General features: G+C 40.7%; 1 protein-coding gene across 29 annotated transcripts in view; it reads left to right on the top strand.

Annotated features, from left to right (window-relative positions):
- The window catches only part of NEB (nebulin), a 207,241-nt gene that overhangs the window by 160,029 nt on the left and 20,706 nt on the right, over positions 1 to 26,506 (top strand). For 27 of the 29 annotated variants that reach the window (XM_032355562.1, XM_032355564.1, XM_032355560.1 and 24 more), the window contains 24 exons: positions 198 to 302; positions 2,656 to 2,760; positions 2,920 to 3,024; positions 3,668 to 3,772; positions 5,237 to 5,341; positions 6,672 to 6,776; positions 8,926 to 9,030; positions 9,416 to 9,523; positions 10,099 to 10,203; positions 11,769 to 11,873; positions 12,285 to 12,389; positions 13,453 to 13,557; positions 13,646 to 13,756; positions 14,471 to 14,581; positions 14,821 to 14,922; positions 15,032 to 15,136; positions 17,538 to 17,648; positions 18,325 to 18,429; positions 18,980 to 19,084; positions 20,463 to 20,567; positions 22,196 to 22,306; positions 22,708 to 22,818; positions 23,313 to 23,426; positions 24,169 to 24,273. In XM_032355562.1, the coding sequence (XP_032211453.1) occupies positions 198 to 302; positions 2,656 to 2,760; positions 2,920 to 3,024; positions 3,668 to 3,772; positions 5,237 to 5,341; positions 6,672 to 6,776; positions 8,926 to 9,030; positions 9,416 to 9,523; positions 10,099 to 10,203; positions 11,769 to 11,873; positions 12,285 to 12,389; positions 13,453 to 13,557; positions 13,646 to 13,756; positions 14,471 to 14,581; positions 14,821 to 14,922; positions 15,032 to 15,136; positions 17,538 to 17,648; positions 18,325 to 18,429; positions 18,980 to 19,084; positions 20,463 to 20,567; positions 22,196 to 22,306; positions 22,708 to 22,818; positions 23,313 to 23,426; positions 24,169 to 24,273 (2,559 nt within the window). Of the gene's footprint in view, positions 1 to 197; positions 303 to 2,655; positions 2,761 to 2,919; positions 3,025 to 3,667; positions 3,773 to 5,236; positions 5,342 to 6,671; positions 6,777 to 7,401; positions 7,507 to 8,925; positions 9,031 to 9,415; positions 9,524 to 10,098; positions 10,204 to 11,768; positions 11,874 to 12,284; positions 12,390 to 13,452; positions 13,558 to 13,645; positions 13,757 to 14,470; positions 14,582 to 14,820; positions 14,923 to 15,031; positions 15,137 to 17,537; positions 17,649 to 18,324; positions 18,430 to 18,979; positions 19,085 to 20,462; positions 20,568 to 22,195; positions 22,307 to 22,707; positions 22,819 to 23,312; positions 23,427 to 24,168; positions 24,274 to 26,506 lie in introns of all 29 variants that reach the window. The other 2 variants (XM_032355568.1, XM_032355540.1) reach the window with 2 other exon arrangements.

Below are 26,506 nucleotides of genomic sequence, written 5' to 3'. Positions count from 1 at the left end.
TAAAACCTTCCCTTGCTGCCTCTGATCAGAGAACTAATTTCTGTAATTATGCTCAGCAGCATCAAAACACAGAAGATAAAGTTGTTATCAGGCCCAATATATCATGGTCCTAGGTTGGATCTATGACATGACTGTGAATTGGGAGGGATGAAAGCACTTAAACTTAAGTTTGTCTCTTTTCTGCCTTTATTTCTTAGAAAAAGTACAAGATTCAATATGAAAAAATGAAGGACAAGTACACCCCTGTTCCAGACACGCCAATCCTCATCAGAGCCAAGAAAGCTTACTGGAATGCCAGTGATGTATGTGTCCTTTTCCTCTTTCTTCTGTTGTGATAGGGACAGCTGAGGTTGTGGTACCTAAGACACAGAAGATATTACAGTCCTCCATAGTTCAAAGACCTGGTCCACAACACGGATCACGAGAACAACAGCTGCACTTGAAGCAACAAAAGGCACAGAGTCGGTCAGGCACAGTAGCGAAGAATAATGCGGCGAGAGTCTAGGAGCCTATTGTTTTTCTTGTTGACCTTCTTAGCAAATAGTGACCCTTTCTTACAATTCTTTGGTGGCATTTGCTAGGGATACTTGACAAATAATTGTTACTTATCCATAAAGTCATGGTCTTGGAGTCAGCCAAACATGGTTCAAATCCCGCTGCTGTCACTTGCCCGCTATGTGATTCTGTATAATTTAATTTCTCTAAGACTCTGTTTTCTGGTATGTGGAATGAGAATACAAATTGTGATAGTGAAGTTAGACAAAACAAGATATAATGTACACAACATTCTTGACATGGTACTGGGCTCTTCGTTAACATGCAGAGAAAGGCTGTTCCCTTTCTTCTCTTGACCACCTCAGCCATGAGAATGACACATTTGTTAGAATTAGGAAGGACAGATTTTCATTCCCCACATGAACAAGGACAAGACTGGCTTTCAATGGTAATGAGATGATCTGTTAATAAAGATATGAAATTAACTTAGGGTAGATAACCAGTTCTTATCAGTTTCATTTCTCAGAGCCCACCTGCAGGTGCGTTGCACCCATTACCAGAACCAGAATCCCTGGAGGACTGGGCCTATGGGGGCTTAAACTCAGCCCAAAGTTCAAGCAACCCCACAACCCCTCAACTTAAGAATATTGCTCTAGGATTTCAGGGTATCTTAAAGTCATTACAGTGATCTCTAAACAGAAATATGAAAGGGCACAGCAAAACTGAAACAATGTCTCAGTTCCATAATTTTGTCAGCAGTTTTCATTTGGAGCAGACAGGAGTCTGCTACCTGAATGAGCACTTTGTCCCGCGAAGCTATGAGATATCATAGGTCCCTCCCCTGGTGTATAGTGGCGTGAGATCCAGCAGCCTGATATAAACGGGCTGAGCACATAGTGCCGGCATCTCCTGACACATCCAAGGTTGTTAGCACGCTCCTCACTAAATGTAAAATGCCCATGGGTGCTGCTCAGGGCTACAGCATACCAACATACTAGGGCACTGGTTCTACACTCTCGGGGTCCAGGGACAGATCGTTTGGCTTAAAATATAAACTGAGAAACCTGTAAACGACTCTCAATCTATCCCCTAGGATATTTGAGTCGTCTTGTGACATCCCCATCTTTATCACTTCAAGGTTACTATTGAATATTAATTTGAACCAAGCCTACTCTGTTACCACCCTCTCTGGGAATGGTCACCCAATAAAGTTGGCACCTAGGGCTCAGGACACCCCAGTGGACATCCCACCCCTAGGTCTTTCTCAGACCAGTGCTGATAACTCTAACCCTTAAAATAGTTGAATGTAACAAGGGTATATCTGGCGTTGACCTTAAAATAGCTGGATGTAACAAGGGTATATCTGGCGTTGAGTTTGGCTTTTCTACACTGGCGATTCCCTCCAAGTAGAGCTAAGCAATTTTATGAGATTATTCATGTGAAAATGTAAATTAAAATGTCAGACAAAAGACACCTTTAATTATGTATTTGTTCAGCTACTCCAAAAGACTTGAGGTTGAAAACAGACTGCTCAGAGAAGAACTCATCTTGTGGAAACAGGGTGAATCTTCTATGATAGTCTTAGGTTAAGGTCAGAGATGTTATCTCTTGAACTACCACAGAGATCAAGATTATAAAACAAAGTTTCAGGACTGCCTCCTGGAGATGGCATTTTGATACTAGGAGCTGGAAACTAAATCTTTCTCTTCTTTCCATGTTCATTAATAAGTCTTGGGCTCAACAAAGTTGTTTCCTTTTTTCTCCTCCCAATTAGTTTTTTTGTTTGTATGTTTGCTTGTTTTAGATTTAAATAAACTTCTTATTTTAAGTAGTCTTAGATTTACAGAACAGTTGCAATGGTAGGACAGACTTCCCATATACCCTATACCCTTTTCCCCCTATTGTTAATACACTACCATGGGACATTTGTCACAATGAGTGAATCTATACTGATGCATCATTATTAGTTAAACTCTATTCAGATTTTACTGGTTTTCTCCTAAAGTCCTTCTCTTCCAGGATGTGAAAATGAGCTTTTTAATCTCTCTAAATTTATTCATGGGAAAACCTAAGAGAAAACTCAAGAGAGTTCAAGCTTAAAAGAACTCAATTATTTAGCATGGTGGTTTTTCACAATCTGTGTGCTTTTTCTCTTTCCAGCTACGCTACAAAGAAACATTTGAAAAGACCAAAGGAAAATACCACACTGTGAAGGATGCTCTGGACATTGTTTATCATCGTAAAGTCACAGATGACATTAGTAAAGTATGTCCCTGCATATTTCTACTTTGTTGGGCTTAATAACCTACTATCTTTTTTTTTTTTTAAGTATTTTCCCTTTCTTAAAACTCTCTAGAGAAATGTAGACTTTTTTATATGAAAGCTGGGTAAGACTTTATAGCTGTCTTTGTGTTTTTACCACAGGTAAAATACAAGGAGAACTACATGAGTCAGTTGGGAATCTGGTTGTCCATTCCTGATCGCCCAGATCATTTCCACCACCGGGCAGTCACTGATGCAGTCAGTGATGTGAGTCTCAAAACTTCCTGTTTTTACATAGGAATTCATAACTCCCATGTGACTTACAAAATCAAACACTGCATAGAAACTGATGAAACACTTGGCCAGATTTCAGATCTTCTGTATGGATATTTAAATCTTAAAACTCACTGCTACATAACTGAGCTTTAACTTGTGAGAGAGAAAAATATATTCAAATTTATAAACTTAATTTTTCTTCTAAATGGATGATATCCTATTACAGGACTGAAAGTGATCTACTTTGTCTAGCAAATAGGCTAGTTTTGATCATTTGGAGAGACCAATTCATGAAAAAATGAAGACACATAACAATGCTCATTTTAGAATTTTCAGCTCTCTGTGTGAAAATATAGGTACTGAGCTAATATACTTTCTAAGAAAACATGCCTGTCAAATTTGAATTGGTTTAATTAGTATTAAAAATTAAAATTTCCATATATGACACAACAATATACCATAAAATGAGCAGAAATCAGTATTACTAAAAACTTCTCCTAAGTAATTGTTTCAATACTTTAGTATTCTTTATGCTTCAGCAGTCAGAGCTTCTATTTGTTCTACTCGGATTGATCCTCGCCTACTACCGTTCAGAGATAAGTTCTTAAAATTCTCTGATGACGTTCTTCTCCAGGTAAAATATAAAGAAGATTTGACCTGGCTTAAGGGCATTGGTTGCTATGCCTATGACACCCCTGACTTCACCCTGGCTGAAAAGAACAAGACTCTCTACAGCAAGGTATGTCTACTCAAGGATAAGACACCTGCGTTGGGGCACCTGGGTGGCTCAGTGGGTTAAAGCCTCTGCCTTTGGCTCAGGTCATGATCCCAGGGTTCTGGGATCCAGCCCCACATCGGGCTCTCTGCTCAACGGAGAGCCTGCTCTGCTTCCCTTCCTCTCTCTCTGCCTGCCTCTCTGCCTGCTTGTAATCTCTGTCTGCCAAATAAATAAATAAAATCTTAAAAAATAAAAAAAAAAAAAAAGAATCACCTGCATATTCCGGTGCCCACAGAGAGAATCAGGCTGAAGCAGTAGTTTTCCGTATGTCTCTCTCTATCCTAGCTTCTAGACCCTGTAGTTGCAGTACGTACTGCATTGTTCACTCTGCTTAGGAAGTTTCTTAGTACTGACCTCTCTGACTATAGTCATTATTTATTTATATCATTTATTTGAATTTAATGAAAAGCCATCTTAGTATAACTTCTCATGGCTCTTCCAGAATTTCCTTCCTATTACTGTCTCTGGATGACTTACTTTGTTAGCGTTACTATGCTAACGAACACAAAGTAGGATGATTTTAATCCACAAACTTGATGTGTGACTTGAGGCAAATAACTTTGTTTTTATGGCCTTTTTTTCCCATTTCCTATTTACAAAATAAAGCACTTAGGTTAGCTTCCTTTGAGTTCTAAAATAGAAGTCAACAATTTTTTTAAAAAGTGCTGGATAGTAAATATTTTAAACTTTGTGGACAGCATTCATTCTGTCACATAGTATTGGTTACAGTCCTTTAAAATTGTTAAAAAACATTCATAGTTCATAGGGTCATTTAAAAAAAGATGGTAGGGACGCCTGGGTGGCTCAGTTGGTTGGGTGGCTGCCTTCGGCTCGGATCATGATCCCAGCGTCCTGGGATGGAGTCCCACATCGGGCTCCTTGCTTGGCGGGGAGCCTGCTTCTCCCTCTGCCTCTGCCTGCCATTCTGTCTGCCTGTGCTCGCTCGTTCTCCCTCTCTCTCTGACAAATAAATAAATAAAATCTTTAAAAAAAAATTAAATAAAATAAATAAAAATTAAAAAAGATGGTAGTTTAGATGTTAGCTCACCTCTGGTTTAAAATTTTATGATTATCTAATTAATTACTGGAAAATTATTTCAAACTAATGGAATAAAAGTGCTTTCGAGTTCACATAGAATACAATAATAACCCTTATATAGAAACAATGAAGGAACTGATTTATGTTTTTGCCTAATGTGGCAGATAGATTCAGTTGACATCTGTTCAATAAAGGATGTACTGTGAGGCTAGTTTTTAGGTATCCATCTGGGTATACGTTTCATTGCCTTAGGAGGCAAAGTGTTCAGTAATTACTTGTTAGCCTCCATGAGTAAATCATCTCAGTTGTATGATAGGATAAATGATATGTCTCATTCTTAAGGTAATCACAGCCTGCTATAAGTAACCATGTTCTTTTTTCTTTAGTATAAGTATAAAGAGGTATTTGAAAGGACGAAGTCAGATTTCAAGTATGTTGCAGATTGTCCAATCAATAAGCATTTCAAGTATGCAACTCAGTTGATGAATGAGGTACGTATGACTTGATCCATTTAAGCCTATTCAGTTCCATTAAGAAGTCTATAGAGTTATTTGATTAAAACCCAATACATAAAATAACAGGAAGGTCAATTTAAATGTTGATTCAAGATAAAGATTTGGAAAGACTCTTATAATGTCATCATCTGATGGGCTCTACCAAAAACAGAGTGAAGAGACTGTCCAGTGAATAAGTGAAAGGGACTGTCCAGAGTGGTGTGAGGGCCCCACCGCCATCATTGCCTCTGTTTGCACTAGCATAGGGCAGCACAGCTTTTTGGGGGACAAGAGGGAGATCAAGGATTTTGTTGACTATCAGCCAAACCCATTAAACATTATATTGTCTAGAGTTGGGAGACTCCAGGCTCAAGGTTAATCTGGCATCCCTTACCAGGGCACAGAAATGGCGGTGGTTGGAAGATTCCCCCCTTAAGGGGATAGTTGTGATTTTTGCAGTCAGATATATTACCACTGTTACTCATACATTAGTGCAGAGAAGTATCCATTTGTACCCAAAATATTCCTTTATAGACTACCAGTCTTTCCTGGAACTGCTGTTGCCATAATTTAAATTCAGCTTAAAATGGCAGAAATGAGCAAGCTACAAATTAACTTATGTTTGGATGGTTTTATATTTAATTTACTATCTTTGGATTTTCTGTGGATTTATGGAAATCAAAAAACAGTGTTAGAAAATTAGTAAAAAGTATCTAAAAATAAAAATGTGGCCAGTGGTATATTTATTTCAATATGTGAATTTTTTGTTGTTTTTGTTATTTTTAACAACAACGATTTAGTTCATTTTCAGTAGATGTCCATACGGGATGACTGAAGAATTACTGTCAGAAGCTTCCTAGGAATACAGTCTTGATAAATTTTGTTACTGTTTTCTAATTTGCGAAGGATTTCCGGGGTCTCTTTTATAATCAAATTTACTACCATAAGACAATTGGTAGAATTTGCCCACGAATATACTTTTTGATTCTCACAACCTTAGATAGTAAACCTATAGCTCATTAGTACCTTATTTAAGATGCCATAAAACCTAACATTGCTTATGGCCCCATATTTAAAGATGGAAGATGTTTAAGCACAAGGTTGTCCAGTTTTGGTGTCATCAAATCAGATCTATCCCAAGTCCTAGCCTTCTCCAGGTGATCTTCAATAGACTCTCTTTACCTCCATATTATTACTATTCCGGATGCTTTGGAAGCCCATCTTTAGAAATGACCTATTTCTGGCTCTCTGGAGTGTTTATCTTGGGACATTGCTGTGTAGCCTTGAAGTTGTACTCTTGCCATGATTTGATATGATGTTTGAGCAGAAAAAATACAGAGCTGATTATGAGCAGCGGAAAGATAAATACCACCTGGTAGTCGATGAGCCTAGACATCTGCTGGCTAAGATCGCAGGCGACCAGATCAGTCAGGTACTGTGATGCGGCTGGCTGGACAGCCCAGGCAGGACTGTGCTCCAGATTTCTCACGAGATGTTGTGCCGTCTGCTGCAAGGATGTCATAGGTTCTGCCTATGATATTGGGATGTTCCGTTTCAAATTATCTGTCTAGCCACCCAAAGAGCCCATGAGCTCTTTGAGTGTGCCAGTCCATACTCTGTGTCCTCACATGTGCTGTGGTGAAGATAAACAGAAAAGTCGGTCCTCTCACCCTTTATTCTCCTGGAGGATCTACTTGTAAACTGCAAATTGAGTTGTAGACGTGAAAACAAAGACACAAATTAATGGAAGGAAAGAGGACAGAACTCCTTAAACTGCATTTTTCTACTCCAGTGACGTCTTCTGTCCTGTAAGGCGGTGTTGGTGGGACTAGCTCTATTATTCCCCTTTTGGAAGGATGACGGATTCTCCGCTGCAAGTATCGCAGTCGTTCTGCTTGGTACTGCCCTGTAGTTAGTGTCTTCACCCACATGTATATTTGAGTACATGAAGTGTGTGTGCCTACATCTCTTCACTCAGAAGTGATTGGGATATAGAGCCCTGTTCTCTTCTGTCTTCATAAGTCTCTTCTGTGCTTCACTGCTCTTTGCATGAACAGAGAAAATATAAATCTAGTGCCAAGATGCTTCTGAAACAAGGATGTAATGAAATTCTACGTCCAGATATGTTGACTGCCCTCTACAACACACACATGTGGAGCCAGGTAATGTCTGATATGATGTGAAGAAGAGACTGAGAAGCCTTGGGGGCGTTGACATTACGCTTTCCTTGATTCCCTTCCCCGCTCCCTGCCCAGACTGGTTTCCTGCTGCATAAGTATTCATTCCTTACACATGACCTCTGCCTGTGGCCACATGTGACTGCGTGGCAGCCACATCCGTATATCATCTAGTGCCTCCCAGTAAGAGTAACTGAGGCTGTTTTAGACTCTATTTCCAAACTGGTATAACACTGATTTCAATTTTTTTAATATTTGCCCCAAAGAAATGGATTCCTTAGGGATTGAGGATATAAGTAGATTCAGTGGCATCTAAAATATCTGAATAATGTTTTCATTTAATATCCGTTGTTCAGTGATCACTGCAAGTGTACCATTTGGGAACGAGGAGGGTCGTGGTGCAGCTCCTTGAGTATTATACATATTTATGGCCCCTCTTGAGCTTGATGCTAATTTTCTAGGTTATTTCCAGCATATCTGTCCTCATACACACTTGTTGGCAGTGTTGCTGGTAACATTGTCTTCCTGAAAGGTCAGTTGAAGCTCTTGCCACCACTTTTGCATCACAGAGGAAGGTACATTTGAAGCAGAAAAACAAACAAACAAAAAAAAAAACAGATAATTGCATAACTTCCAGATATTGATAAAATGCCATTGTTCCCACATGAAAAAAAAAAAAGAGCTTTTAATCAGTCTTTTGTATTAGAAACTCATTTTATCACTTTAGTTTGGCACCAGGTCAACATGTGAAATGAGGGAGATGAGGTCTCCATAAGAACGTCTTGTTTGCCTGAACTTGTTCCTTTGTTCTGATGTGATCATCAGATAGTCATGCATGACATTTTGTTGCGCTTTCTATATCTGTACCGCTTTAAATGGCTTGTGTGCATGGGAAACACTCATGACTTGGAAATTACAAAAAGTGAATGTCTTTTTAAAAATCATAAATACTTTAAACCATATATACTCATTTTTTAATTTTATATCTGTTTAATCTTTGACATGGATATATACCTTAAGACATCATACATATTTGATGCAGCATATTTTAAGTGAATCATTATCTGTCAGAGTCCAGAGAGCAAGGATCCAGTCCTGGCTCCAGGATTTATTCTAGATGTGTCCCTTAGTTCATATTTTTTAACCTCACTGTGCCTGGGTTTCTAATGTATAAAAATATGGAGAATGTCATTTATTATTATGATTTATTTCCCCACTCCATTACACTATTGCTCTCAAATACAGTTTTACATTAAACATTTCTGTTAAGATTAAAAGAGAAAGTATGACCCCGTGGCTTATCTAATAATCCTATTTGCTGTGGGACTCTTTTGGGGAAAATTACCCTCGTTAAAGCCCTCTATTCTGCTTCAAGTTAACTTGTTCTTCTCTTCTGCAATTTAGATCAAGTACAGAAAAGATTATGAAAAATCAAAGGACAAGTTTACCTCAATCGTGGATACTCCAGAACACCTGCGTACCACAAAAGTCAACAAACAAATTAGTGATGTAAGTGCAAGAAATGCAGGATGGATTCTCAGACTCAGGGAGCATTTGCAAATGTGGAGGGACATTTTTGATTGTCAGCGATGTCTGGAAGATTCTACTGCTGTTTAGTGGGAGGGAGGGCAGGGATGTTAAATGTCTTGCTCTGCTCAGAACTCTTCTTTTACAATAAAGAGTTATTCTAACTAAATTGGCAAACACACCAATTTAGAGGCAGTGGAGCTTTAGCAGAAAGCATGAAAGTGCCTGTTGATTTTTATGGAATTCTCTTTCCTTTAGGTACACTCAAAAAGCACACGAAACACTTTGCATGCATATTTTTATGCTACATTATATTGTAAACTGAGATGCACAATATTGTCTCCTTCTGCTTTTACTTCTCCTTCAGATACTTTATAAGTTGGAATACAACAAGGCCAAGCCAAGAGGCTACACGACAATCCACGACACACCCATGTTGCTGCACGTCCGAAAGGTCAAAGATGAAGTTAGTGATGTAAGTACCAGAATGTTCGCAGCCCCTCTCATCTTGGGCTCTTTCTAACGTGACATAGTGAACCCTGGTCCAGTTATTTATTCCTGAGCAGCAGTCAGCCAGTGGCTTGAAACCAAAATCATCTTTTTTTTTGCTGGTGTTTCTGTGAACTGGTATTTCATGTGCCATGAAAAATGTTAAATACATCCAGTGCACTGTTTATGAAGGCAGGAATTATAAAGTATTTTTAAAATATTTTTTCACTTTTTTATGTTAAAATAAGTTTTGGCACTTCAAACATGAACATCACTTGTTCATAAACCTCTATTTGATCCTTTCTCTGGAGCAGCCCATTCCCTCTCCCTGTAGAAAAATAAAGCATTTCTGTATCTGTTCCTCCAAATAGAGATATTGATGAAAAATACGGACTTCAAGACCTTTCGAGGAAAGTGCATGGTAGCATTTTTTCTTCACAACAGACTTAGTCTGCCTTATGAAACATTGTGTATTATAGTGATGGTTTTAATTTCTTGCCTTTTTAATGCTTGGTGGGCCACTGTAAAAATTAACTTTGACTCACTGTGTTTCCTCCCCAGCTGAAATACAAAGAAGTTTACCAAAGAAATAAGTCCAACTGCACCATTGTGCCAGACTCTGTTCATATCAAAGCAGCCAAGGATGCCTACAAAGTCAACACCAACGTAAGTTCCAGAAACTTTCCCAAGGCTAATGGGGGATTTCGCTTCTGTAGGACACATGACCTCCTTTTACATCTCCTCAGGTGATTGAGCTCTAATGAGTCTGGATCAAGAGTTAGCCCCAGCAGCATGACTACTGGTGCTGGAATCTAAATGCTGCTTTTGCTTCTCGCAGAGGAGAGTGGGGAAGAGCCAGGGTGGCCAAACCTGTGCCACAATGTTACACCCACTCAGCCTCTCTGCCAGGTGGCTGAGAAATAGGAGATTTAATTCTGGAATGAAGGTTGCATGTTGGAAACTGTCTCGTCATCTTTCATTCCCTCTACCCTCTATATCTTCGTCTTTTCCTGCTTTAGAACCCGATTCTTCTGGAAAACACACACACACATGCATATGCCCATGCAAAGAAGCACATTTTAGTCACTTGAGGCTGCCAGAAGTTAGCCTGTGTCTTTCTCCTGCTCACCTTAAAGCCTCAACCACAGCGATATTTTTGTGCATTTTGATGAGTATTAACTTTCAAAAAATATATGAATTTCTTACATAATGAAACCATTATAACCCAGTGAATGCCCCTAGTGTCAGAGAGAACATATATTAATCAGGGTCCGCAAATACCTTAGGGGTGGGCAGGTCGCTTGCAGGTATCCCAAGGACGGATTGAGGGCTGGGTCGGTAGCAGGATGGGTGTGTGAAAAAGCAAACACATTGTAATGTATGATGTAGAGTCGAGGTAGTGGGTATACAGGTATTCTTTAGGATTCTTGCAGCTCTGTTGTAGGTTTGAAAAATATGACAATAACTGGAGAAAACTCAGGGCATCATAAAGCAGACCTCATGAAAAGCTCCTCAAGAGCATGCAGAGTTGATGATATGCAAAATACACCTTCACAGAACAATGAAAGAGTGAGGAAAGAAATGTGCCTGCTGTTGAGGGCTCTTCCCAGGACACAGATTAAGCACCATGTGCTCCTGTGCCTCAGATTTGGCCCCAGGCAGCCACACGGCCAGCTCAGGGAAGGTCTAGCAAGTGTGGGAGCCACTCTGGAGCCAGTCTCTGGTGGTTTGAGTCCCAGCTCTGTCATTCATGAGCTGCCTCCCCTTGGGCAGTTTAACCCGCTGGTTGGTTCCTCAGCTGTCAATTTCATGCAGCCATTGCAACCATTAAATGAGGTAGTAGTTAGGAAGCACTGACAAAAGTGCCTGGCATGAAATGAATACTCTAAATTTAATCATTTAAAAAAGATCAAGCCTGAGTTTAGCTAGATATTGAAAGTCCTTTACTCTGAAGATGAGCTACACTGACAGTGAAAGGAATTGTAGAATTATTTTACCTGAGGCCTTTAAAATTTTAGCCCCTATTTTGAGACAAATAGTCCCACAAGACGACCTCTTCTGTGGCTGACTAGTGGCATAAATTGTCCGGAAATATTAACTGGGGCTCTCGTTTGCATAAAGAACAATGATTTTTTGTATGTTGAGATGCACAGTGTGTCCCCCCAGGCCATGCGCGGTTATGAATTCAGCCCATGGAATGAAATGATCTATTTTTGTCTTGTTACAAACAGCTGGACTACAAGAAGCAGTATGAAGCCAACAAAGCCTACTGGAGGTGGACCCCTGACCGACCAGACTTCATCCAGGCAGCCAAGTCGTCCCTACAACAGAGCGATGTGAGAAGGGACGGACGGTCGGGCTCTCTGACACACCTGAGACAGAAGCATGAATAATCACTCATAATAACCACTGCTGCGGGTGTCAGCCTAGCACACTTGACATCCCAGAAGGATGGGGGGTGATGTGAGGAGGGGAAGCAAGTGCAGGAAGCAGACCTGTGGTCTCTCACAGCTGGGCACAGGCACTAGGGTGTAGAGTCCTGAGTGAGGCTGGGGAGGAACTGGGGGTGAGCATGTGGGAAGGACTTGGTCCTGGCCACAGGGCTGGAGAGGGGGAGCCCAGCATGCAGTGAGGGGCCTGGAAGCCTCTGCCCCCTTTTTGGTAGCCAGTCTTCCTAGCACCCTTAAAAGGAGAATTACAGATTACAGTAAATGCCAGCTTCTTCCTTTGCCTTTCTTCTGTTTCAGGTTGAGTATAAGCTGGACCGAGAGTTCCTCAAAGGTTGCAAGCTTTCTGTCACTGATGATAAAGACATGGTGCTGGCCCTGAGGAATTCTTTAATAGAAAGTGATGTAAGTATCCAGTGCCTCCCATGACACCTAACCCACTTCAGTGGCACAGTCCCCAGCGACACCAGGGAAGGACAGAGGAGGCTGCTGGTGTAGGAGCTCAGGCGCAGGTCCTGATATACGACCCTACCCCGGTGAGCGTGCCAGTGACATGGCAGAGCAGGGTGACAGGCAGGGGAAGCTTGAAAATCCAGGTGACCATTCTCATGTATACTGCACTGCGAGATCATTTACACATCGAGAATTGGGAGCTGACGTTCTGGCTGGATTCTATGAGGAAGCATTTGTTTTTTGTTTTTTGTTTTTTTTTTTTAAATATTTTTATTTTATTTATTTGTCAGAGATCACAAGAAGGCAGAGAGGAAGGGAAGCAGGCTCCCTGCTGAGCAGAGAACCCGATGAGGGGCTTGATCCCAGGACTCTGGGATCATGACCTGAGCTGAAGGCAGAGGCTTTAACCCACTGAGCCACCCAGATGCCTCCAGGAAGCATTTGTTTTTGAGTGATCACATTCTTTCTTCATTTCTTCATCTGTAAAGGAGAAGTAGTAATTCCTCCCAGGATTCGGGAGCACGTCAAATGACATATTCAAAAGTCCTTTGAGGGCGCCTGGGTGGCTCAGTGGGTTAGGCCGCTGCCTTCGGCTCAGGTCATGATCTCAGGGTCCTGGGATCAAGTCCCGCATCGAGCTCTCTGCTCAGCAGGGAGCCTGCTTCCCTTCCTCTCTCTCTGCCTGCCACTCTGCCTACTTGTGATCTCTGTCAAATAAATAAATAAAAATAAAAATAAATCTTTAAAAAAAAAAAAGGTCCTTTGAACTAAGGCTAGGGGTATAAAGATTCATCATGAGATCCATTTTGATCATCATTAAAGCCTCAACTTGGAAGAAAGAAAGTCTTTTTGTATAGTTCCCAAGATTTCCAAACATCAGATCTTTTATTGAGTTTAGTGTCCTTACTGTGTCAGTGATTCTGTTTTCCCAGCTCTATCTAGTGACTCAGGGACTGAGTAAATATATACCAGATACCCAGAGGAGCTAAATCTATATTTTTTTTCACCCCTGCAGCTGAAATACAAAGAGAAACATGTCAAGGAAAGAGGAACCTGCCATGCTGTGCCTGACACTCCTCAGATCCTCCTGGCAAAGACTGTCAGCAATCTGGTGTCTGAGGTAACCTTCCAGCAACATATGCTCTGCTTCCCTCTTGAGCTAATGCCCTAGGTGCACACTCTAACAGGCTCTCTGTGGATTCTCTCAGAACAAGTACAAGGACTATGTCAAGAAGCACCTGGCCCAGGGATCGTACACAACACTGCCAGAGACCAGGGACACCATCCATGTCAAGGAAGTGACCAAGAATGTCAGTGACGTAAGTGACCAGCCCCCAGGACCTCTTGGCAGCAGCAGCACCACTGTACCTTAGAATCCAGGGAAATCTGGGGCGAGCTGCCTCTTTGCTTCTAAGTGCTTTTCTGTACATCGCTTCACCCTTACCGTCATTAGTGCCTATGTGTGAATTTTCAATTCTGCTTTAAAGGAGGACTCCGTATTTATTAGGTTTCCTATTATGGCAACTATGACAAATGGACATTTTGCCATAGGACTTGTTATCTGCAATATAAGATGTTAGTAACCTGGCGTTAATAAAAGGAGGAAGCGTTGCTGATTGAGAATGGCCGCTCCTATCGTTAAAACTGCTGAACAGTTTTAGAGAAGTAAAATCAGTACTTTGTAATTAAGTAATCCCTGCCCACTTTGTCCTTATCAATAATGCTTTCATAATCTTGCTATTATATTTTTATGAGCCCTTTATGGTTTCATATGTTTTCTAAAGCTAGAAATGGGAAATGAAAGAGTTTAATTTGCTTGTGGTCAGTTCTCCCAAGATTGCCTTGTGTTTCAAGTGTTGGACTCCAGGACAGACAGGACAAGGAAGAGCTAGCGTATGGGTCAGAGATCCAGGTTCCAGACTGACGCCGGGATGGGGAGCCATGGATTTTCATGGAGATCTCACAGTTCTTCAAGTAAACCAGTTCTTTTCCCAGATTCCTGTGCTCACATAAGTGATTCTGGCTCTATTTAGACAAATTACAAAAAGAAGTTCGTCAAGGAGAAAGGGAAATCCAACTACTCCATCATGCTGGAGCCCCCGGACGTGAAGCATGCTATGGAGGTGGCCAAGAAGCAGAGCAATGTAAGCTCCCCTGTCCACGCCCTCCACAGTCGTGCTGAGTCCGTGGATCCCAACTTGGTGCCTAGTGGGCTGGTTCCATCCAGTGGTATTCCTAATTTCCCTCTCTGGTAGTTTAAAAAATACGGTGGTTTAAAAAATTGGTTTGGTTTTAATAAAATGGTTGTTTGTGCTTGATGAGGACTTTTTCAAAGATAGCATATCTTCCACATGAGTAAACATTCTTTTCTCTCCAAATAAAGGTTGCATACAAAAAAGATGCCAAGGAAAACCTGCATTACACCACAGTGGCTGATCGGCCAGACATCAAGAAGGCCACGCAGGCAGCCAAACAGGCCAGTGAGGTACGTGTGTGGTGAAAATGCACCTGCTCCCCAGAGGTCACGGCCACGGAGTATGACAAGGCACCCACCTCTTAGAATGTATTGCCCATCTCGGTTTTCTTTGATTCAGGTGGAGTACAGAGCCAAGCACCGCAAGGAAGGCAGCCATGGGTTAAGCATGCTCGGTCGCCCAGACATTGAAATGGCCAAGAAGGCAGCCAGGCTGAGCAGCCAGGTAATCCAGATGGGTATGTGGCAGCTCTCACATGAAAAACCTTGCAGGAAGTCGGGATTCCCAGCATGGAGTGCAGAAGTAGCAACAAGAGAGATCCTGGGTCTTGGAGAGCACTGCTGAGCTTTGAAAAATTAGATTGTAAAAGTCTAGCAAGGACCTTGTCTCTTGTTTCTCTCTGAGATCTTCAGGCCTTTCTCATTCTCCACTTTTCCACTTATGGGTGTGTGTCTAGCTATTTGAGTGCTTAACAGTCTTCAGGAAGAGAAATATCGGCTTATGAGGTCCTACTGGCACCTCTTCTCAGGTAGTGAGATTGTATCCCAAGGGTGGCATTCACACTTGAGTCACCTGTGGGCATTTAACAGGCAAGTGTCATGAAATTTAAAACTTCTAGAACCCAACCAGATGCAGTCACTTTTATTCTGCCATTCAACATCTATAGATTACATGACTAGGCTAAGAACTAAGGGGGCGAACGGATGTCCCCAACCTCATTTCCATAGATAAATAATGACAGTTTGGGGTGAAAAGTAATCAAAGTATATCCAGGGTGCTGAGGGGAAATGCCTCATGCTGTTGAGTTTTCCAGTAAATCATCATCTTCAGCTATTTTACATAGGCATGACAGCTCTCTTCCTTTCATTCAATTAAATCACATTTATTGAGCAAGTCTACTCCATCATTTTCTATCGAGCACGTCTACTCTATCTTCCTACTCCAAGCGGCATGTTCCAGAGGGAGGGGATGAGTGTGCACAGAAGTAAATCTTTCAAGAAAGTTCTATAGCATTCCACACATTTCAACACAAAATCAACAGAAAAGAGTGTAACTTGGTCAGTCCCCTGACTGAGGTTAAGAAAGTAGATGAGTAAAAGGAAAAGAGATGTCACCTTGCTGATGTCAGTCCTACATCCCTGATGAGTGCGTTAGTTTTCTTCAAATGTCTCATCACAACAGCATCGTAAGATGCAGCCTGTGCCTCTACCCTCTCCTTTGGCCTTTGAGTTATTCTAAGCAAGTATCAAGTATCAGCCAGGCATCAAAGTCAGGAAAGGGGAGGCCCCACACTGGGAAACCCCTTTGGGGCTGGGGTCACACTGAGAAGCTACAGTCCCTGAGACAAGCCTTCCAGAGGAAGTAAAGCCTCCACATCTGAGGTTTAATGTAGGATTAGAAATGCAAGCCTCTCAATTTTCAAAAACAGCAAAGTCTTCAAAATTTCAACATCAGATCTTTTCTTTGCTTTTACCTTGATGATGGCATGACCTTGGAAATTTTTTAAAAATATATTAAAATTTGGAGTGGCTGTTAGTAGAGTAAGCTGGTATTTATGCTTATTTTTTAAAGTTAGCCCTTTGCATATTCTTTTTTGTATCCTAAAGGTATACTTAATCTTATTTTTATCATTATGGCAAAACATCTCACTTCTTTCTTCTAGATCAAAATCGTATTGAAGAGCTTTCCCCACACGCTCTGTTCTTTTTTACTCAAAAATTATGCCATTTTTTTGCCGCATGTCAAAAAAATGGCATAATTTTTTTCTTTGATTAAGAAATCAGAATGAGGGGTGCCTGGGTAACTCAGTGGGTTAAAGCCGCTGCCTTCGGCTCAGGTCATGATCCCAGAATCCTGGGATCGAGCCCCACATCGGGCTCTCTGCTCAGCGGGGACCCTGCTTCCTCCTCTCTCTCTGCCTGCCTCTCCACGTACTTGTGATCTTTGTCTGTCAAATAAATAAATAAAATCTTAAAAAAAAAAAAATCAGAATGATATAGCCAAAGTACTACTTTAAAATTATAATAAATTCTCCTAATTTAACAGATTCCTTATGTCTCACTCTTCTGGATCATTTACAACCCTCTTTAAACTCCCTTACAGGTGACCTAAAATGCCTTTGGTTTCACTGGCTACTAGGGTCAGAAGGCTCCAAATCATTAGATCACTGAATATAGCCTGAAGCCTTTACCCTTATTCCTCTTACTTTTGTTTTGCACTAAAAAGAGATGATTTGTGATGAAATGAGCACTGGAGGTAATATGTAACTGATAAATTATTGGACACTACATTAAGATGTACTATAGGTTGGCTAATTGAATTTAAATAAAAAAGTAAATTACTTGTTGGTTGATTAAAAAAAAAGATGAGTATCTTCCTACTTCTGAATAATATAAAAATGTGCAAGGCGAATACCATAGAACTCATTCTTACCCTTGACTCCCTGTTGCCCCAACATAACTATTGGTTGTGCTCTTTTTTACTCTTAAAAGCATCCTAGTGTGGATCATAAGTTATATGATCCCTTTATATATAACATATTCTTTGTATTTGTAGTTCCTCCATTTCTCAGTTTTCAAATTAATTGATGTTCAGAAATAATCTGGAGTTTCGCATTTGCTATTAGGTTAAATACCGAGAAAATTTCAACAAAGAGAAGGGCAAAACACCGAAATTCAATCCAAAAGACAGCCAGCTCTACAAAGTCATGAAAGATGCTAACAATCTCGCAAGTGAGGTATGTTTTTTTTAATTGTGGCAAAATATATAACATGAATTTGTCATTTTAAACTATTTTTAAACATATGATTGAGTGCTCTCAGAAGAGCACTCTTGATCTTGGCATTGTAAGTTCGAGCCCCACGGGTGTAGAGATCAGTAAATAAATAAAATGTACAGTTTGGTGGCATTGATTATATTCACAGTGTTGTCCAACAGCCACCATTATTTCCATCGCCCCAAACAGAAACTGTACAACCATTAAGCTATAACTCCTTCCTCTCTCCCCCCAGCCTCTCGTTACCTCTATAATCTATTTTCTGTCTCAATGAATTTGCCTACTAGAGAATCTTCTCTAAGTGGGACCATACAGTAATTGTCCTTTGTTTTTCTGCCTTACTTCACTTAGCATCATGTTTTCAGGGTTCATCCTTGTCATAGCACTTGTCAGAATTGCATTTCTTCTTGTGACTAAATCATATCCCATTGTGTGTATACACCACATTTTACTTCTCCATTCATCTGTTTATGGACACTTGAGCTGTTTTCCACTTTGTAGTTACTACAAACGAGGTGTGTGCATTTTTTTCATGAGCTCCAGAATTTATTTCAGGATGGGATCTCTTACATGGCTTCCATTGGTGCTGTCTGCCGGTTCCTATTTATGTGATTTCGTTCTTCCCCCTCACATGCAGGTTAAATATAAGGCCGACCTGAAGAAACTTCATAAACCTGTGACTGATATGAAGGAATCTCTGATAATGAATCATGTGCTGAATACCAGCCACCTTGCCAGTTCTGTAAGCTTAGTCGTTTGCTGTAGAAACGGCATGTTTCACCCATTTGCAGCTGAACTCCTTTGCTGAGCTCGCATACATCTCCTTCTCTGCTCCCGAGACACCAGATTTACGAGAAAGCTCTTTTATGTGAAGGCATCCTTCCAGGTTATGGCATTAGTCTACCAACTCTCCACGGATTGTGACACCTCTCAGAATGTGAAAAAGCTTTTGTTCTTAGAATATTTAATCTTTTTATTTTCCAATTGACTAAACCCTTCCCTCCTTCGAAGAACATAGAATTGTGGTTTGGAATAATTTCTTTCACTTTTGACTTTTCACACCTCCTTTGCATATGCCGTATAACCTAAGGACTGGCCATCCGGTATTAACTGGGCAGTTCTGGACATGGCTCTTCCTCCTCTGACACATTTGTGTAACCCCCCATTTAGTGTTTGCTGCTCTTAGTGTGGACTTGACAATGCTGCTGTGTAAATGTCTAACCTAAAGAGGAAAAACCGAAATGCTGAGCAGCTTTTCCAACGCATGTGCCTTTGTGCCTTCTTCCCCTCAGTACCAGTACAAGAAGAACTATGAGAAGAGTAAAGGCCACTACCACACGATACCTGATAACCTGGAGCAGCTTCATCTCAAGGAGGCCACAGAGCTGCAGAGCATAGTAAGTCAGTCCAGACTGTTTCCTGATGTGCGTTCAGCTACAGTGTCAAAAATGTTCATAAATGCCCCCTAAGAATGGTAGTAATAATTTTAGTAACGATTGCTGGAGGAAAATATTGAGGGATATAGGCGAGCTTGGAATTTAGCAGCATTTTGAAACAAAATTTTATGCTATAAATAGCAGCATCAACACGTATTGAAGAAATAGTCCCTGTGCATGCAGTGTGTGTTATTCAGATCACTGATGGGCTGAAAGCAAAAAGATTATGCCACGAGGGGGATAATCCCCTTGCAGTAACCCCAATTGTTCCCTCATGAGACTGCACCCCAGCTTAGGAAACCTTGCAATGATGGGAGAGAGCCTTTGGAGGATTTTGAGCAGAAAAGTAACATGATTAGATCTACCATTGAAATATTTGTGGGTATTTAAAGAATCGAAAATTTGTAAAATAATGAAGATTCTCAAAAGAAAGGACTCAGAGAAAGAGTTTACTATCACATGACTTCCTCTGTCACATAACCAGAATTATTTAGGTTCCCTGTTGGGCATTAACAGAAAGTGAAAAATTACTAGAAGTGTCTTCATGTCAACTGTGAAGCAGCCCGTGCCCCCAGATTTCTATTTTCAGCAAGACTGCGGAGACTGAGCATTGCCATGAAGATGTGTGGACAAGGGCCTCTGCCTCTCTGACTTTCCATTTCTGAATATCTGTGGGCCACCCCCACTCCTAATTGCATGTCCTCACCCTCCTTCGGATTGGGGCATTGTATTTGTAAGGATGAGGATACTGTATTTGTAAAATAGCACTGGGGCTCTTTTGAGAACATCAGATTTCTTAGTAAGTCAGTCGACAGGTAAACTAGTTCTCATTTTTATATGAACTACTATTGGCTACATTGAATATGGGGCTGATTATGACCTAGATCCTGTTCTTGACATAGAAAGTTGTGTTAGCTCTCGAATAGAGAGCCCAGGTCGCCGATAAAAGTCCTCAGGAAAGACAAACTGGAGATCTTTCCCAGAAATATTGACAGTTGCTGTAGTTACAGTGTTCACATCTACACCTATCAGATCTCAGCCGACCTTCTTAGATGGGTGATGGTCCCCATGTATTTCCTTCCCTTGGTCTGTCTCTCAACTGATTCTTCTGCGATGATTTTTTTGTTTCCTTGAGTTGAACACAAATTTGATTTAAGGGTGTTTTCTCCCATGCAACAACAAAAAAGGTACTAGATCTGAAACATAAGAACCTGTTTTGAGTGGCAATGAGATGCCACCATGTGGACTAGTATATCAGTTAAAAAATACTATCCCTACACTAGTCTCTGTCTGGGAATTGGCTGGAGGAGATCTGTCTAATAAGCCTCTTTATCACTAGGTGAAATACAAAGAAAAGTATGAAAAGGAACGAGGAAAGCCCATGTTGGACTTTGAAACACCAACGTACATCACTGCCAAAGAGTCTCAGCAAATGCAAAGTGGGGTAAGTCCTATGAAACACATCACACAACAAACATGCCATCAAGCTGTTCAAGACCAGCTCTGCTCACACACATGTATCCAGCTTTCTGTTATCCAAAAGTAGTAGATGATGGAACTTGTTTTCATGTGCTCACTAAAATGTTTCCATATCAAATCTTATGATTCAGTTATACTAAATGTTCCAAACAGTAAATATTTAGCATCTATGTTTTATTTCAACTCTTTTATTTTCATAGTATTAGAACATAGCAGACTAGTAACTCTGAAATTATATTGAATATAATATGAATTTTTCTTTGATAAATGAAAAGTTCGCTCTGCACAGACCCACCCTTGGCTTTAGATTACTTTTAATAGGAAGTCCCAGGCCAAACAAAAGAGTAATGATCAAGATGTTTATCAAAACATCAGATGTCAAGATGCCATATTTCCTATATTAGAAATGTAAGCACAAGTATCTTTAAAAAATCTTTTTTTTCCGGGGCGCCTGGGTGGCTCAGTGGGTTAAGCCGCTGCCTTCGGCTCAGGTCATGATCTCGGAGTCCTGGGATCGAGTCCCGCATCGGGCTCTCTGCTCAGCAGAGAGCCTGCTTCCCTCTCTCTCTCTCTGCCTGCCTCTCCATCTACTTGTGATTTCTCTCTGTCAAATAAATAAATAAAATCTTTAAAAAAAAAAATTCTTTTTTTTCCTTTTTAACCAAAGACAGAGAACAATGGAATCTTATTTTGAATTTTAGAAAGTCTGTTTTCATTAGGAAACAGACTTATTTTGGGTTGTTTTTTACTTCTCCCCTGTAGGGCAGATCCCCAACCATAAAGATAAATGGTTGTTAATAAAGTAGTACTTTGTGAAGGTTTCTGGTGTAAAGAAGGCCAAATAGTCAAAAGTTTAACATAACTTCATAAAACTGGTGAATCTGGGTAAAGGGTTTATGGAAGTTCCTTGTACTAGTCTTGCAACTTTTCTGTAAGTTTAAAATTCTATCGAAATTAAAAATTATTAAAATGGAGTTCTAGCATTTATTCTAAATCTCCGGATGAGACATCCTAGACCAGGGATTGGAGAGGAGATGGGGGAGCTTGTGACTCTCAGTGGAGGACAAAATCTTAGGATTTCTCCATGTTTTCATTGGCCATTTTATTCAGAGATTACAAATAAGAAGTCATGATTATTAAAAAGGCCAAATTTGCATTTCGTGCCCTCAGGCTCTTCTTCCTCTGCAGTGTTACTTTCCCCTTTCTTACTTTTAGTTCAGAAGTAAACTCTTGTTGCCTCAGAAGAGATGACAGCGGATTCAGAGTCTTGGTGGCACAGGCTTCCTTCCACTGTCCTTCCCTGCCATGAGGCAGACAGTGGGGCAGCCCCAGATGCAGTGCTGGACATATGAATGAGGAGCCCAACAAGGCTTCTCAAATTCTGAGTTTCCTTGAGGCTGTTTGTTGTAAACAAAATATTTCCAGAACAACCAGACTGCCTTTCAAACGTGTGACCTTTAGCAAAACTATGATCCAGTTAAGGGGTCATACAATGAAGGACTGTCTTGTAATTTTTTTTTCTTCCTAGGTATGAGAAATAAGTTGTAATAAAGATTCTTTTTTAAATTTGTGTTTCCTTCTTAATCACATTAGAAAGAATATAGGAGAGATTATGAAGAGTCCATTAAAGGCAGAAACCTGACAGGCCTGGAGGTCACACCAGCTTTAATACATGTCAAATATGCAACCAAAATAGCCAGCGAGGTAGTGCCCACGTGGTCTTTGCTTTCGCTCTTGATCCCAATAATTGCACTAATGACACTCATCAGTGTGATCCTTCTGCCATTTTCATCACCATCTAACTTTTGCGGGTTTCAAGTTGGGTTCACATGTGTTTGGTATTACCACCTAATCTCTTACCCACATTAATTCTTCTCATTTTTTAACTGAATACCTAACAAAATGTGCTAGTTTCTTATTTGATATTTCATATCAACCGATAAGGCTTATACCCCACCTTTATCATATCTTTAATCACTAAACTGTCACTACTTAAAACTGGAGGGTTTTGTTTTGTTTTCTGTCTTTGCTTGTTTTTCCTCTTCACCCAGGAGGAATGATCCAGGCTTTCTGGTCAGTGTTGTTGCTTTTGTTTTGTGATACAGAAAGAATACAGGAAAGACCTAGAGGAAAGCATCCGTGGGAAGGGTCTCAGTGAAATGGAAGACACGCCTGACATGCTGAGAGCAAAGAACGCCACTCAGATCCTCAACGAGGTAGGATCAGAGCGTCTTCTCCTCCCTAGCCAAGTTACACAAAAAATAAAAGAGAAAGAAGAGAGATAGAAGTTTGAATTTCAAATTCCATATCCAACATGGTTATTAACTGTTAAATAAAATATATCTCAGTTTCCAGTGAGTTAATATTATAGTTTGTGTCCATTGGCTGTCGTAATCTGTTAATTTATCTAATAGGATTTGATTTGATCATGAACCATTTGGTGTGTTCATTTAAATTAAAAAACCACACTGGAGTGTTATGCACCTCAGTTCAGGACTAGTTATATAGCAAACCAGATTTAAAATGTCCTTTTTACTTTAAGTAGAGAATGCTAAAAGTGTTCAAAAGGAAGCCTTACATGTTGACGGGGAATAGCAAAGGTGAACACTAGCAACCAAATAGTGGTATAGTACATAGATTTACAGTCTCTTTGTGCATTGACTACCTCATCGTGGAAGTTGGGTAACTCTTGTTTTAAATGCTGCTACAGAAAGAATATAAGAGAGACTTGGAGCTAGAAGTCAAAGGAAGAGGCCTGAATGCCATGGCCAATGAAACTCCCGACTTCATGAGGGCCAAGAATGCTACTGATATTGCCAGTCAGGTCAGTGCTACTGTTCCATGTCAACCTTTTAAAAAAGAACAGAAAAGAATAAAAGTGATTACAAGGTCACAGTGTTGTCTTTCTATTATTTTGCTTGCTTGATTAATAGTACTCTGTCTAGAGTGGCACTTTAAAAATATCTACCTGGTGAAATCCATTCTGATAGAAGGAGCAGAGGCCTTTTTTTCATCTGTCTTTCTGAGTCTATAGCCACAAAAGACATTCAGAGCAAAGGGTAGAATTTGGGGAGCTGGAAGCTAGGACAGATTCAGACATCCTGGTCTGGTTTCTTAGTCAATACCCACAGCTCCATTCGGCACCAAGAATTCCTTGTTTAGGACATTTGGGGAGTTCTTTCTTTGCCTTCTCTCAGGATCTAAATTTAAAAGGTAGTTTTTAACATCCCACATTATCTTTTGCTTATTTGTTCTGCTCCCAGCTCTTAGGTATGTAAACAGTCCATACCTTACTCCGTGTTGATCATCTCTCTCCTTTCCCACTCTTTCTCTCTCCCCCAGCCCCTGTGCCCAACTAGATAGTAAGTCTTTCAACAACTAGGACTCAACCTTTCTGAATCTCACTCTTTAGTACGAAGCTATAAGCGCAAGAGGAAAAACTATATGTTGAGCCTCAAATGAATGAATCCTTTTGGAAAAGAAATATTGACCACCTCATATTCAAATGAAATCAACAAATATGTACATTGCAGACATTTACCTAAGTGTTGGGTGTTCTTTTGCAGATTAAGTATAAGCAGTTAGCAGAAATGGAAAAAGCCAATTTCACTTCTGTGGTTGATACTCCAGAGATCATTCATGCCCAGCAAGTCAAGAACCTTTCAAGCCAGGTAAGGACGTTCATCGCAATATCACTCATAGACCCCAGTCATGAAGTCTTTCCATTAATACCCAAGTAGGCTTTTTCAAATCACAGATTTGCCCAGTAAAGGAGAAGGGATTCATCTGCAATGCAAGTTTGAGTCAGAGGTCAGATTTCTGCATCAGAATAAAGATAGATTTCATGAGGGAACTTGAGGTACTGAGGAACTCTTACATGGTAGCATCTGTGTTAACGAAACAGTATTTTAACCTGTAAAATCTCCTCTAACATGGATGTAAACTGTATGTGTGAATCTGGAAGGAACAAAATAGATAATCCATACCTGGATTGTCAAGCTCCTTAACCAGATTGACCTCGGGCATCCTCAGCAACCGCTCCATCTAACCCTACTTCCTCCGTGAGGGATAACTCTGAAAATGGAGGAAAGGACGATGTCTTTCATACACCAGGATATACCCCTGTTGGCTTTAATCTTCAGTGATATCAGAGATCTGCAATTTAAGAAGCTCCCAACTGTCTTCTGAGCAATGAATTATAAAGCCATAATGGCCTGAGACGGGCTGTGCTTTATAAACACAGGGGAGTATAGGTTTCCTGGCCCACCCTGGAATTCTGAAGCTAGTTATCCTGATGTTGGCCCTGGAAATCTGTTTTTATTTGTTTCTTTGTTTGTTTTTGTTTTATTTAATCTTCACAGGTGATCTCTTAATGGCCAGTTGGGTCAGGGGAATCATGGATTTAAGTCCTTCGTTAGCAACATATAATTTTATATCCTAAAATAAGAAATGAAGCAGTATCAGTAGAGAATGGTTTATTTAAGAAACAGATATATTCAAATGGGAGAAACAAACCCTTTGGGGGGAGGTGGGGTAGGGAAGCATTTTATTACCAAAATTATCTGGGCCCCAAACTACCACGTTGTATTCATTGAAGGAGGCTAATGTTCTTCAGACTGTGAGAGGTTTGCCAGCCCTATAACCTTGAGCCTTTTCCCACTGCTAATCTTTAAGGAAAACCCCAGAGCATAGGCCTATTCCAGGGAAGAGTGAAGCAGCTCACTCTGTTCTCTTGGAGCTTTCCCCCGCCGGGTTCCTCAAGGCCTAAGACATGGCCAGGCAGGTTTCTTCCTTCCCGGTTCAGATTAGTATTTACCTTTCAGTGGCACAGAGGTACTGGTGCTTTCTACAAAATTGCTTCTCCATTTCCAGTGAAAAGTATGTATTTTATGAATTGTAAGTCTCATACTGGGAGTCAGTGCTAGCCCTGTAAACAGACCTACAAATTCAGGATAATATACTAAGTACTTCCTAATGCCTTTCCTCTCAGAATACCCACCAAATTCCAAGTGCAAGCTAACCACTCCTCTTAGTGACTAGCACTAGCTTAGCAAATCAGCTAAGGCAGCTTTTGCCTAATCTTAAGAAAATGAAACAAAAAGAAAAGGAGGACTGGTCTTACCCCTTTCCCAGGACAGTGAGAACTATTTGCCTTATGTTTGCATAACTAAGAGGAGTCATTCAGGTGATTTTTTCTGGAACAAGGAAGGTGGTGAGCAGCTTTCTTCCCAGAAATCTTTGTTTTAACTGGCTTCCTGTTCAAAGTCTAGACTGAAATCTCTTATTGGTTGAAAGGGCTTCTTTGTTGCCTTCAAGGAGATTAAATCTATCAATGCATAAATGTAATTCGTAATTTAGATGAAAGAGATATAGAAGGAATAGTTTCATCCCCTTGCAAATTAGTGAGCCTTTCCTCAGCCCTCCACACCCAAATTTCCCTGAAAAGTGGAAGAAACTGGAGCTAAATAAAGATGGAGAGAAAATTGAAAGGACTCAGTGACAAGCAGTACTCTGGCCCTAAGGTGGAGTAAGTGTTCTGACTACTGATTGCAGAAGATTAACGGAAGTGAATCTGCTCAGTCACGGGGGCTGATGGCATAGGTGTGGGGGGAGGAGGAGGCAGAGTGGTGCCTAAGTGGGGTGTCTCTCAACTAGATGGGGGGACCAGATGTGGGCCCATGACCAGGTGGAAGCTGGTGGCCCTGGCGGTGAAAGAATTCACCTGAGGCAAAAGAATTCTACCTGAGGTAGAAGTTTGCCTCAGACACCACAGGGGTGAAGGGCAGTCTTCGAGGAGGTGGTGGGTGGGGGCTGTTTCTCAAGGGGTAAGATGCGGAGGGCAAGTTACGGAATTCTCCCTGTTTGGTAACTGCGCCTCATTGTTAGTCATCCACTGGTCAGTTA

The sequence above is a fragment of the Mustela erminea genome, chromosome 8 (assembly GCF_009829155.1).
Source record: "Mustela erminea isolate mMusErm1 chromosome 8, mMusErm1.Pri, whole genome shotgun sequence".
Lineage (NCBI taxonomy): Eukaryota > Metazoa > Chordata > Mammalia > Carnivora > Mustelidae > Mustela > Mustela erminea.
This window is presented reverse-complemented; position numbering and strand designations above follow the sequence as displayed.